This window comes from Sinocyclocheilus grahami, unplaced genomic scaffold (genome assembly GCF_001515645.1).
Source record: "Sinocyclocheilus grahami isolate Dianchi unplaced genomic scaffold, SAMN03320097.WGS_v1.1 scaffold661.1, whole genome shotgun sequence".
In the NCBI taxonomy this organism is placed as follows: Eukaryota; Metazoa; Chordata; class Actinopteri; order Cypriniformes; family Cyprinidae; genus Sinocyclocheilus; species Sinocyclocheilus grahami.
The window spans coordinates 76,096-89,709 of NW_015505840.1; the positions used below are offsets into that span (position 1 = coordinate 76,096).

Here is a 13,614-nt window from a genome sequence, read left to right on the forward strand (position 1 = left end):
TTCTTCTGGTGATGTTTTGTTTAAACCAACCTTCCGCCACCTATTGGTGCACTTCCGCCACCTACTGGTCTAGAGTTATTAGGGCACATAGTGGGATTTAATCCAACAAACTAGATGCTCTTAAGTACTGTTTACTAAAGTTGTTTAGTTTAACTATTGCATCCACCTGAAAGTTCACATAACACAGTGTAATTAAGTAAATTCAACAAATTTTTAAAAATCAGTTATGTTTACTCGCTTTTCTTAAGTAAATTCAGTGATTACTTTTTACAGTGCATGAGCTGGAATTCTATTGTTCAAGGGGCTTCTCTCTCTCTCTGAGCTTTGTGTTCAGCTGACAGCTTATTGGAAATACTAGAGAGCATGTCCATCACAGATATACAGTGTGTGTGTGTGTGTGTGTGTGTGTGTGTGTGTGTGTGTGTGTGCCTGTTTATGTGGTTTATGAGGACACAAATTTGTATAATAACATGGGTATGACATAGGTATTACAACGAGAAGGTGATTTATGAGGACATTTTCAGTGTCCCCGTAATTCAAAAGGCTTATAAATAATTCAGAATGAGTTTTTTTGAAAATCTGAAATTGCACAAAGTTTCCTGTAAGGGGTAGGTTTAGGGGTAGGGTTGGTGTAGGACAATAGAATATACGGTCTGTACAGTATAAAAACCATTACGCCTATGGAGAGTCCCCATAAACCATAAAAACAAACCTGTGCGTGTGTGTGTGTGTGAATCCTTTTAGTGATCCAGCCTTCAATTCATGCACTCCATACTGATTTTTCTTTCCTTCATAATGCACACTGTCACGTTCATCTCTACAGCCATATTTATGACTAAAGCATAGCATGAATATATATATATATATATATATATAACCGATACTGAGCATCACTGATCTGTTTATGTCCAAACTACACATCTCCTATACATTTGTGCACAAACTATTGTGTGTTATTGCATAGCTCTCAGGAAAACATCATTCATATCCCTCATATCACTCCGCAGTCTCTTTCTTATCTCATAATAAAATAATTTAAACTTAAATCAATATTTATTGTCCATTTATTAATTTATTTGTCACGATAATCAATATTGCAAAATAAACCCCTTCAGTATGATAAAGCTTGCAATATATATATATATATATATATGTAGAAAAAGCCCCTCACTTACATTTACATTCATGCATTTAGCAGATGCTTTTATCCAAAGCAATTTTCAACAGAGGAAGCAATTTATTCCTGATGCATAGGATGTATTAAAAGCTCAAGAGAATGAAACAAAAATGACATTTATAAAAACATGTAGACCAACAATTTAAAAAAAAAGCAAAATAAATGCAAGAACACATGCTGTGTGAACGCCCCTTACTATATCAGTGTCCATGCTGAGAAAACAAAACAAACAAACTAAACAATCTCACACATATTTCTGAATGCTAGCTTTTTTAATGCCTGAATGCACTATTATTCATTTTTAGTCTTATGCACTCACACATGCAGAAGCATAGCCAATGAAAAACTGTGAAATATTATTCAACAAGATTGCTGCTTTTTCTCCATCTCTTGGCTCTTCCTCTCTCTGTTGTTTTGTATATGTGGTGAATGTAGGTTTATTCTGAAGATCAAAGAGAGGAGAGATGGAGAATACTCTTATCAGTGCTGGACAGCAGTGCTGTTTTACACAACACACACACACACACACACACACACACACACAGAGACAATCATATTAATAACTAGATTTCACTAAAAGTGAGGATGTTTGCTCATGCAAAACTCATCAGCATTGTGGGCGGCTGTTAGCATCTTGCTGCCTATTTACTATGGTGTTCTGTGGTTGCTAAGCTGTTGCTAGGTAGGTTCTTACAAGCCAAGATCACCTCCATATGAGAATTGGGGACAATGTCAACTTGACTAACATTATAAGTGTATTTCAAATATAAATTATTCTGCGGTCGAAAAGTTTGGAAATAATTATAATTCTTTAATGTTTTTGAAAGAAGTCTCGTATGCTCACCAAGGCTGCATTTGTTTGATCATAAATATGGTAAAAACAGCAATATTGTGTCATATTATTACAAATTAAAATAACTGTTTTATATTGTAATATACTGTAAAATGTAATTTATTCCTGTGATGCAAAGTTGAATTTTCAGCATCATTACTCCAGTCTGCATGATCCTTCAGAAATCATTCTAATAGGCTGTTTTCCTTCTTAATTATTATCGAGTCTCAATTATTAATAATATTCTCATTATCATCAATGTTGAAAACTTTTTGCTGCTTTATATTTTTGAAAAAACTGTGATGCATTTTTCCAAGATTCTTTGATGAATAGAAAGTTCATAAGAACAGAATTTTGTTGAAATATAATTTTTATGTAACATTATAAAATGTTTTTACTGTCAGTTTTGATCAATTCAATTTGTCCTTGCTGAATAAAACTATTCATTTCTTTCTTTATCAAAAAATGCCATCAACTTTTGAATAGTATTATATCATGATTTCCACAAAAATATGAAGCAGTTTCCAACACTGATAATAAGAAGAAATGTTTCTTGAGCAGCATATTAGAATGATTTCTGAAGATCATGTGATACTGAAGACTATTAAAAAAATTCAGCTTTGCATCACAGAAATAAATTACATTTTAAAACGTATTACAGCAGAAAACTGTAATATTATTTCACAATATTTCTGTTTATACTGTCTTTCAAAAACATAAAAAAATCTGAATTATTCCAAACTTTGGCTGGCTGTTCATGTCTATTTATATTGACAATTTAACAAAGGGAAAACAATAAAGAGCTAGAAAAGTAAAGAATTTGCCCCCTTAGATCTTCTCACTGCGAGGTTTTTGTGGGATTAAAAAGAGCAGTAACCCTGAGATTACAAACAGGAAAGTTGGTGAAAAGAATGGAGGTCTTATTCTGTCGTCTTCTCACTCTGTAGGTGAAATCTGTGGCTTTCACGTGCAGGGTCTCAGCGCTCCGTTTGAAGGTGTGGTTCTGAACCGCACGTCAGGAGAGGGCCGTCTGCGGGCGCGTGGACCGATCGACTGCGAGCGTCAGAGAGAATTCACCTTCATCATTCAAGCACGTGACTGTGGCACAGGACCGGAGGGACACGGAGAGAAGAGATCACACAAGTCAGTGTGTGTTTAAAGAAATGCATGTGCTCCACCTCAGTCTGATTCATGTCTGTGATGTTTTTGAACTGAAAGGAACACGGTGAACTATTTCTAAAATTATTCATCTGTGCTTGACTCACCTCTCTCTGTTAGTCACAGTTTTTTTATTTTCCTACTTTTAGAAGTACCCTGTTCTTTTGTGTCCTTTAAGTTACGCACCTGCTACTGGGTAGTTGAAACTTTTTAATGGGGTCATATGGTGCGATTTCAATTTTTCCTTTCTCTTTGGAGTGTTACAAGCTCTTGGTGCATAAAGAAGATCTGTAAAGTTGCAAAGACTAAAGTCTCAAATCTAAAGAGATATTCTTTATAAAAGTTAAGAGTCAACCACGCCTACCTAAAACAGCTCGTTTAAACACGCCCCCACATATCTACGTCATGATGTGGGAAGATTTGCATAACACCACCCAAATGTTCACACAAAGAAAGAAGGAGTAACTTTTATTCTCGCTGTAGTATTGTTGTTGCTGTTCTGACTCACAGACTGTAAGTACGTTTTTATATTTAAAGAATTTGCCACTGATGATTCAAACATGAGTTTTGAGCAATGTAGAGTAGTGCTTGTTGTTTGTTATTTCTCCGATCACAAATGCAGACATGGTTTTATGTTTACGCGGCGCGATGCAACACAACGTAAAAAGAGAGTATAAGTCATTATAATCCATAAATATGTCCCCACTAGATGCAACAAATGCCTCGTTTGTAATGGGTTTTAATGTTTTTGTCTCGTTGCTCCGGCCGGACAGGGCATCAACAGTATGGTAAGGGGCGTAACATTTCCGTCACACGCTTGAGGTATTCGGTCAATCACAACGCACTGGATAGCTGGCCAATCACAGCACACCTAGCTTTTCATACCGATGAGCTTTGTAAAAATCGACACGTATTAGAAAGGCGGGGCATAGAGGAGAAACAATAATGTACAGTATGTGGAAAATAATGTGGTTTTTGAACCTTAAAGCGCATTAACACATTTCATTACACCAAATACACAAAATAATGTTCTTTTTAGCAACATCATATGACCCCTTTAAATAAAAAAGTTTGGGGTCTGTAATTTATGTCTTTTTTATGCTCACCAAGGCTGCATTATTAAATTAAAAATGCATAAAAACAGTAATTTTGTGAAATGTAACTACAATGTAAAACAACTGTTTTCTATTGCAATATACTGTAAAATGTAATTTATTCCTTTGATCCTTCCAGCCTCATTACTCCAGTCTTCAGTGTCACATGATCTTCAGAAGTCATTCTAATATACTGATTTGCTGCTCAAGAAACATTTCTGATTATTATAAATGTTGAAAACATTGCTTCATGTTTTTGTGGAAACCATGATACACTGCTATTCAGAAGTTTGGGGTAAGTCCAGTTTAAAAAAGGCAAATTCATATTCAGTAAGGACGCATTTAATTGCTCAAAAGTGACAGCAAAGACATTTCTAATGTTACAAAAGATTTCGATTTCAAATGAATGCAGTTTTTCCCCCTGATAATGTTAAGCAGCAAAAACTGTTTTTAACATTGATAAAAAGACAACCATTATTAATAACTGAGAACCAATAATAACTGATCGCGTTCATAACGAAAAACACGGTGGCCTAGCGTGAGCTGAGGCTGGGCTAGAGTGAGCAGAGGCGGCGGGGGTTGAGAACGGCGCTGCCGGCGGATTCGACGAAGGAGCGGCAACCACAAGACTGAAGTCCTTTGAAACAAAATGAAAAATACATTTGTGAATGAGTGAGATAGAAATGAGGTTAGTGATGAAATCGTGGAGAAAAAAGAGAGGAGAGAGAGAGACTTTCCTCATTACTCTGTATCTCTTTAATCCAGACAGGATTACTGTATTCGGCTATGACAGCTTGGATCTATGATGCTACACACACACACACACACACACACACACGGATAAAGGATAAAAGTGAGATATTGGACTCTAAAGGGCAGTAAAGCTGCAAAATCACAGTGCTTTACAAGAGATTCCATGCCTAATGCATATACATGTGTGTGTCTGCGTATGTTCTGGTTTTTAACATTATAGCACAGATTAGCAGCAGTGTTTGTAATCCCGTCATTTGTCACACAAGCTGTTGCCCTTTGCAAAGCATTACTCACTTGTCACTCTGTCTATGACATGAATGATGCAAGCTTGCTATTTTGGTATTTTCAGCTCGCAAAAGTGTGTCAGGACTGGCCGTGAGGATACCTGGAGGCGCTTTTTTTCTTTTAGACCTCTTTTTAAAAAAAATATCTTTCTCTCCCCGAAGACTTTTCTAAGACTTTATAATGACCTGCAGGAGAGAGAAATCACAAAACGAGATCTCTTTAGTATGTTCGCTGCTTCTCCTGGACAGTGATGGAGAACAAATGGAGACTTTTTGGTGCTTTTTATCCTGGGAAAAAGACTCCAGGACACGTGTCTCCTCTAAAGCAGAGATCACTAATTAGTTCAGATCTGGACCGCAAATCATTTCTCATATATTAATATAATTATAGACACAAAAATCACAAGAAAACCTGCAGCACAGCTGTACTGGCAAATATAAAATTTAAAGTCTGATTTACACAGCATTTATTCAAAATGGCATAATAAAAAATATGCTGTCTACTAGTCAGTTATTTTAAAAGTTAGTGTTATTTATAAAGCAGAAGTCTTGGAGAGACTATTTTGTTTATTTACATTTAAAACTTGTGCTTCGGGTGTCACGAGTTCGAGTCCCGGTTCGCGGACCTTTCCCGATCCCATGCCCCTCTCTCTCTCACCCTTTTCACTTCTTGTCGACCTATACTGTCCTATCTAAATAAAGGCATAAAAAGCCATAAATAAATCTTTATTAGTTTTTGACTGTTGAACTGAAAATGTTTCATTCTAGATGCTATTTAAATGGGCTTTAGTTGCTGTTTTTCATTTCAGGCCCCCTAAAAATACGCTTTTAGCTCAGCAGTCAAAACTGTGGTGCGCAATCATGCTAAGTTCCAGTAAAATCACAAAATAAAATACAGCCAACTGTGCTCCTTTCCTGATAAACACAACCTGACATATAGTTGCTATTTTAATAGGTTGATAAAAAATATGTAGAGAAGGACATTTAGAGAAATAAGTGAGCTCTGCTCTAGAGGAGACACATGTCCTGAAGTCTTTTTCTTAGGAGAAATGTCTCCATTGGTCTCCATGTAATCCCAGTTATTAGACGCATATAAAGACATATTTAACAGTGTTGTTCTTGTTAACTAAAACTATTAAAAATAGTTTTGTTAATCAAAATAAAGCAGAAATAAAATAAATTGCAAACATTAGAAACTAACTTAAAATAAGTCAAAGTACTAAAATGACCAAAACTAAAACTAATACATAAATATATAAAACAAAGATGTAGAAGTGTGTGTGTGTGTGTGTGTGTGTGTGTGTATTTGTGTGTATAAACAATAAAAATGACAAAAATTGGATTTGGATTTTGGTGGAATTTAACACAATATCTCAAACTGTGCTCAGATTTGCCAAAAGTATTAAAGTCTGAAATCAGCAGTAAAAATGAACTCAAACATTTAACAGAAACATCTAAGACATCTAAGTTGATACTTAAAAAATAGTTGCTTAAACTTTATTCACCCTTAGGCCATCCATGATGTAGATGTTTTTGTTTGTTTGTTTTTTGTTTTGTTTTTAATCGGAACAGATTTGGAGAAATGTTGCTCACCTCTGCAGTGAATGGGTGCCGTATGTGTGTGTGTGTGTGTGTGTGTGTGTGTGTGTATTTGTGTGTATAAACAATAAAAATGACAAAAATTGGATTTGGATTTTGGAGGAATTTAACACAAACTGTGCTCAGATTTGCCAAAAGTATTAAAGTCTGAAATCAGCAGTAAAAATGAACTCAAACATTTAACAGAAACATCTAAGACATCTAAGTTGATACTTAAAAAATAGTTGCTTAAACTTTATTCACCCTTAGGCCATCCATGATGTAGATGTTTTTGTTTGTTTGTTTTTTGTTTTGTTTTTAATCGGAACAGATTTGGAGAAATGTTGCTCACCTCTGCAGTGAATGGGTGCCGTCAGAATGAGAATCCAAACAGCTGATAAAAACATCACAATAATCCACAAGTAATCCACGTCACTCCAGTCCATCAATTAACATCTTGTAAAGTAAAAAAACATCAAGACATGTTTACCTTTAAACCATTGCTTCTGGCCAAAATATGAATCCATGATTCATAATAACGCTTCCTCCAGAGAAAAAGTCCATCCCCTGTTGTCCTCTCACATCAAAATCCACCAACATATTTGTTTAGAGCTGTTTTGGCTTGTAAACAGTGCTTGATCTGTGCATATTTCTCTCTTGACTCTGATAAGATTACTTTTTCACTGGAGAAGGCAATAATATGAGGACTCGCATTTTAGCCAGAAGCAATGGTTTGAAGTTAAAAACATCAATGATGGCTTATTTCTTACAAACATGCAGCTTTTCGCTTCACAAGACATTAACTGATGGACTGGAGTGGTGTGGATTATTGTGATGTTTTTATCAGCTGTTTGGACTCACATTCTGACGGCACCCATTCACTGCAGAAGATCGTTTGGTGAGCAAGTGATGGAATGCTACATTTCTCCAAACCTGTTCCAATGAAAAACAAACTCATCTTCATCTTAGATGGCCTGAGGGTGAGTACATTTTCTCCATGAAGTCTCCTGGACAATGAAAAAGCAATAAAAACCTCTCTCTCTTTCTCAGGGCTGTGGTGCATGTGCAGGTGGGAGATGTGAACGAGTTTTCTCCTGTGTTCGGTCAGTTGGAGTATCACGGCTCGGTGACGGAGGGCAAAGTGTATGACAGTATTCTGCAGGTGCAGGCGTCAGACCAGGACTGCTCTCCACAATACAGCCAGATCTGCAACTACCAGATCAGCTCTCAGGACACAGCCTTCGCTATAGACCGCAATGGTCAGCAAACTCAAACACACACACACACACATACACACACACAAACGTACAATAAACACAAAGACATTCACACATGCAAACAGCACTTTGCTGTCGTCGGTATTTAAACGTGTGTGTGTTTATGTGCAGGTAACATCAGGAACACAGAGAGCCTGAGCTTTGATAAGGAATCACATTATAAAATCCATGTGACAGCATTCGACTGTGGTCAGAAGAGAGCGGCGCAGGACGCTGTCGTACACATCCATGTCAAACCCATCTGCAAGCCTGGATGGCAAGGTAAGATCTGCAAATGTTTTAATCTCGGATGCATTTTGCACATGAAAATGGTCAGGATTCAGTGGTCAACCAGGGAACAAAGTCATATTTACAAGTTACCAATTTGTGCAATTTTGAGGAAGCTAATTTGCTAAATTCTTCAGTGTTTTCTGTACACTCTCAGAAAAAAGGTATACGCCGTCAGTGGGCCGGCACCCTAAGGTACAAAAGCTAAAAGGTACATCTTCGTAGCTCATTTACCACTAAATGATACATTTTAGTACCTTAAAGGTACATATTAGTACTTTTAAAGTCCATAATAGTACCTTTTGAAAGTGTACTGCAACAATAACAGTTGTGTACATTTTTAATGAGACTGTACAGCTGGACTGCTGTAAAGTTATTTGAATATGATTTTAAAATAATTATCAGTGTTATTTTTGTATTATTTATTATTATTTTTATTCGTTTTTATTTTTATATTTTCAGTTTTCATTTTCATTTTAGTTGAAGTTTTAGTGATTTTATGTGGTTTTTTTCTGTTTAGCCTTAATTTATATTATTTGAATTCATATTTGTTATTATTATTATTATTTTATGTTTTAGTTTCTGTAATTTTCTGTAGCATTCCATCAATATCATTTGTTTAATTTTCCATATAATATTTACATTTTATTTGAGTTAATCTTTATTTTAATTATTAGACTCCTATGACTTTTTCTCCTGTGAAATTAGTTTTTTGTTTTTTTGTCAGCATTCTTCAAAATATCATACTGCTTTAAATGGTGACAAAATGTACATTTGTGACCCTGGACCACAAAAGCAGTCGCTGGGGTATATTTGTAGCAATAGCCAAAAATGCATTGTATGGGTCAAAATTATAGATTTTTCTTTTATGCCAAAAATCATTAGGACATTAAGTAAAGATCATGTTCCATGAAGATATTTTGTAAATTTCCTACTGTAAATATATTAAAGCTTAATTTTTGATTAGTAATATGCACTGCTAAGAACTTCATTTGGACAACTTTAAATTCGATTTTCTCAGTATTTAGATTTTTTTTGCAGTATTTAGATTTTTAAATGGTTGTATCTCAGCCAAATATTGTCCTATCCTAACTTATTTATTCAGCTTTCAGATGATGTATTAATCTCAATTTCGAAAAATGGACCCCTATTCCTTATGATTTTGTGGTCCAGGGTCAAATTTTTTCGTGAACTCTTACTTTAATACTTGTTTATGCACAATTTGTGCATCTTATTCCAAAAGCAAAACAATTTTTGTTTAAAACTTTAATTAAAATCCCCTCAAACAACTTTCCTTGTCTCCTAATGTCATAAAAACCCCTTCATTTGCTTTTTCACCATCCAGTCCATTCTCTGGATAAAATCAAGTAAACTTTTTGTCTAAAGTAGACTGTCTCCCAGAATGCACTTTTGATGTGTCTCTGATGTGATTGTCCCTCAGGTGAGTTTGGAGACTCAAAAAATGTTCCTCTTTACTCACACACACGAATTTGGTCAAAGCTTCAGGCCAATTTTTTTTCCAGCCCACTGGATGATGACAACTTGAGTAAAGGCCATTTTTTCCCATCTGACATAAAATCATGAAGGAGAGAGAAAAGTAAACAGCTCCCCGTTGTGTCTCATAAGCAAGGGTGAATAATTCAGCAGGGGTGGACATGCTCCGTCCACACACACACACACAAATTTTGTTGTTACTTTTAGGCTCCCTCCATGCATAAAATAATAATTTTAGCTCCAAATTTCCAAACCCAGCAGCTCAAAGTGTGAGTGAGCTAATATTTGTGTGGTCTGTATGTGAATGCATGTTTACACAATCCATTTAATACTCTCCGCCGTTTTAATTTTTCACCCATAACTTCACGTTAAATAACCACTGGCTATAGAATTCATTACAGCCACAATGTAGCCTGAAAAATTTTATATCTCGCCAGACACATTAAGAGCTCTGGGTAACAAACCTCAAATATATTATAAATCAGAACTGAATAAAACAAAAAGAAAATACGATTCTTCTTCATTAAAAAAACAAACAAATGGGTTATTCAGTTAGTCACATTAACATTTTTTTTTGCTACTTGTCATATTTGTGCTCCAAAAATGACCACAAACTTACATTAAGGGGGTGCTGAATATTTATTATTATATTTAATATATATTTAGGGACCTACCCACTATATATCAAGTACATTTTTATTAAAATTACAAATATAAGTAAATGCCATGCATGGAATTACAAAAAAACAGTTTAACTAAGTAAAATTAAAGTGAATAAGTACATACTTTTTATTTTAGTCAATTGTTAAAGCAAGTGTTTATGATCTTCTCAAGATCTTCTCTTCAGCAGAACTGTAGCCATAAAAACCTCAACAATATAAACTCTGGTCCTGGCCTTTTTAACAGGTCTTTCCAAGACCTGTTAAAATACCTCTTAATTCCAACATTTGCAACATTACCAATTCAGTCCTAGACAAAGTATGCAATAATATTTAAGGTACTTATCAAAACATTTCCTAACTTTCTTTCTTTCCAGGCTGGAGCCAGCTCATTGACTATGAACCAGGAACGGGTAGTAAGCCATTATTTCCCAAGATGCACCTGGAGACGTGTGTGGGATTGGTGTCGTGGATCAGGACCACAGTGGAGCTGGAGACGAGCAGTGCTGGAAGAGGCTGTGACAGACAGTCTTACTCTGAACGATCCTTTCAGAAGCTCTGCGGTATGATTAACAGCTATTTATTCTATTGTGCGCTTCCTCATTTCTCTTGGGTTGGTTTAATTATGAAATGTGCCTGAGGGCTAAACTAGTCAGACAAAACCTCCACCCTTGTCCTAAGAGGTGCATTTGAAGCATGAGTCATGTGAAAGAGACTGGTGAAACACAACTGTGATCTGTGTTTCGAATGATCATTTTATCATTTTAAACATTTTAACTCATCGGTCTCCACGGCAACATACCAGGAGCTTCATCAGGCAGCACAGATCTTCTGCCGGCCCCCAGCGGTGTTTTTAATTGGACGGCGACTCTTGTGGTGGATGGCGGCCGGGACAGTGACCTCACATACCGCTTTGATGGCCGTCAAGCTGCCAAGATCCCAGACTGGGTCGTCCCGCAGAATCTAACCCATCAGTTCACCATAACCACATGGATGAAGCACGGACCGAGTCCAGGACAGAGAGCCGAGAAAGAAACGCTGCTCTGCAACTCTGACAAAACAGGTGAGACAGAGAGAGAACTGAATGAGAAGGGGGCAGACGGGAGGAGAAACCTGTTTAAAAGACCATGCAGCTTATGGCTCCTGTCATTACAAATGAGATCTCTGTTGTTTCTCCAATACAGCATAATAGACTTTCATACCACCCAGATACATCTCCTAAAGAATAAGGTCCAATAAACTCTAGAGATCGCAATAATTTAAGTTTAAGTAAATTTAAGTATATTTGTTAAAATAAAATTTTGTAGAATATATTATTTATTTTCATAATTCATTATAGAAATTAGACGAACTAATTTCTCATCAAATTCTTTGAAGTTTGAAGACAAAATGATCTAAGCTGCTATCCACATAACTTTAGCTCTTTACGTTTACTTTTTCAACTGTAACTATTGACTCATGTGTGTCTATTTCTAATTGTCTTGAGGAATTTGGGGAGAAATATCTGGGACAGAATTATTTAAATACACCATAATAACACCAAATAAATCCATAACTTCCATAATAGCACGGCTTGCTAGAAAGCTTGGTAACACTTTAATTAAAGCCTTTATATACAATGCATTATAAAAGTAGTTTTAATGCCTTTTTATTCACTTTATAATGCATTTTATGATCTCATGAATAATTGTAACCACAGTTACAATATATTATAATACTTTACGCCTTTAGAAAGCATAATGCATTAATACACATGACAAACAAACAAATATTATAATGCATTTCAACTTTGGTTACAATTATTTATGAACAGATACAATGCATTACAGCGTACATTATGAATACCTTTATAATGCATTATACATAAAGGCTTTAAGTAAAGTTTTGTATTTCACACAGGAAGTTTTATGGGTATAACTAGCTTAGTCACCAAGAAGTCCATGATAAGACTTCATCAGAAAAACCTTGCTGATCTGCTAGCTATACTAGCACCAAACCAGAACTGACCAGCAAAAACCAGCCAGGACATGGAGGTTCACGTTGGTCTTTTCAGCAGGGTTGAAGAGGAAACAGTTAAGATCAGAATTTCATTTGTACTGGAGGATTGGAGCTCTACTTCCAGCCCGGTTCAGTTCACTATCCTCTCCTGTCAGGATCTCTATATAGATAAACGCACACCAAATGGCGCCGTTTTTTTTTCTCTCAGGTTCAATTTAACGATATTATCTTGTATGTCAAGAGGTAATTGTATTCTCTGTCTGTCTCTTGACCTCTCTGTGCTCTCTTTGTCTCTCTGTCTCTATCACTTTCTCTGTCTCTCTCAGAGATGAACCGACACCATTACTCTCTGTATGTGCATAACTGCAGGCTGGTTTTCCTGCTGAGGACAGACTACACTCAGACAGACTCCTTCAGACCGGCTGAATTCCACTGGAAATTAGAGCAGGTATGAGAGCCATTTCACACTAGGAATTTCACTTCAGATGATCTTCAGATGAATACAAAACATAATCACTCATGTATGCATTTTTAGCGAATATAAATTTGACAGACAGACAGACAGCACGATAGCACGACGGATGGATGGACGGACGGACGGACGGATAGATAGATAGACAGACAGCCAGACAGCACGATAGCACGATGGATGGATGGACGGACGGACGGACGGACGGACGGACGGACGGACGGACGGACGGACGGATGGATAGATAGATAGATAGACAGACAGACAGACAGACAGACAGCACGATAGCACAATGGATGGATGGACGGACGGATGGACGGATGGATAGATAGACAGACAGACAGACAGACAGACAGACAGCACGATAGCATGATGGATGGATGGATGGATGGATGGACGGACGGACGGATAGATAGATAGATAGACAGACAGACAGATAGAGACAGACAGACAGACAGAGACAGACAGAGACAGATAGAGACAGACAGACGATGGATGAATGGATAGAGACAGACAGAGACAGAGACAGATAGAGACAGACAGACAGACACACGATGGATTAATGGATGGACGG

General features: G+C 36.5%; 1 protein-coding gene across 1 annotated transcript in view; it reads left to right on the forward strand.

Moving 5' to 3' along the window:
* The window catches only part of LOC107558801 (calsyntenin-2-like), a 56,608-nt gene that overhangs the window by 21,009 nt on the left and 21,985 nt on the right, over window positions 1-13,614 (forward strand). Inside the window, exons 3-8 of the mRNA XM_016242490.1 lie at window positions 2,957-3,152; window positions 7,927-8,135; window positions 8,265-8,414; window positions 10,951-11,136; window positions 11,379-11,636; window positions 12,898-13,019. Coding sequence (XP_016097976.1) covers window positions 2,957-3,152; window positions 7,927-8,135; window positions 8,265-8,414; window positions 10,951-11,136; window positions 11,379-11,636; window positions 12,898-13,019 — 1,121 coding nt within the window. The remainder of the gene's footprint in view (window positions 1-2,956; window positions 3,153-7,926; window positions 8,136-8,264; window positions 8,415-10,950; window positions 11,137-11,378; window positions 11,637-12,897; window positions 13,020-13,614) is intronic.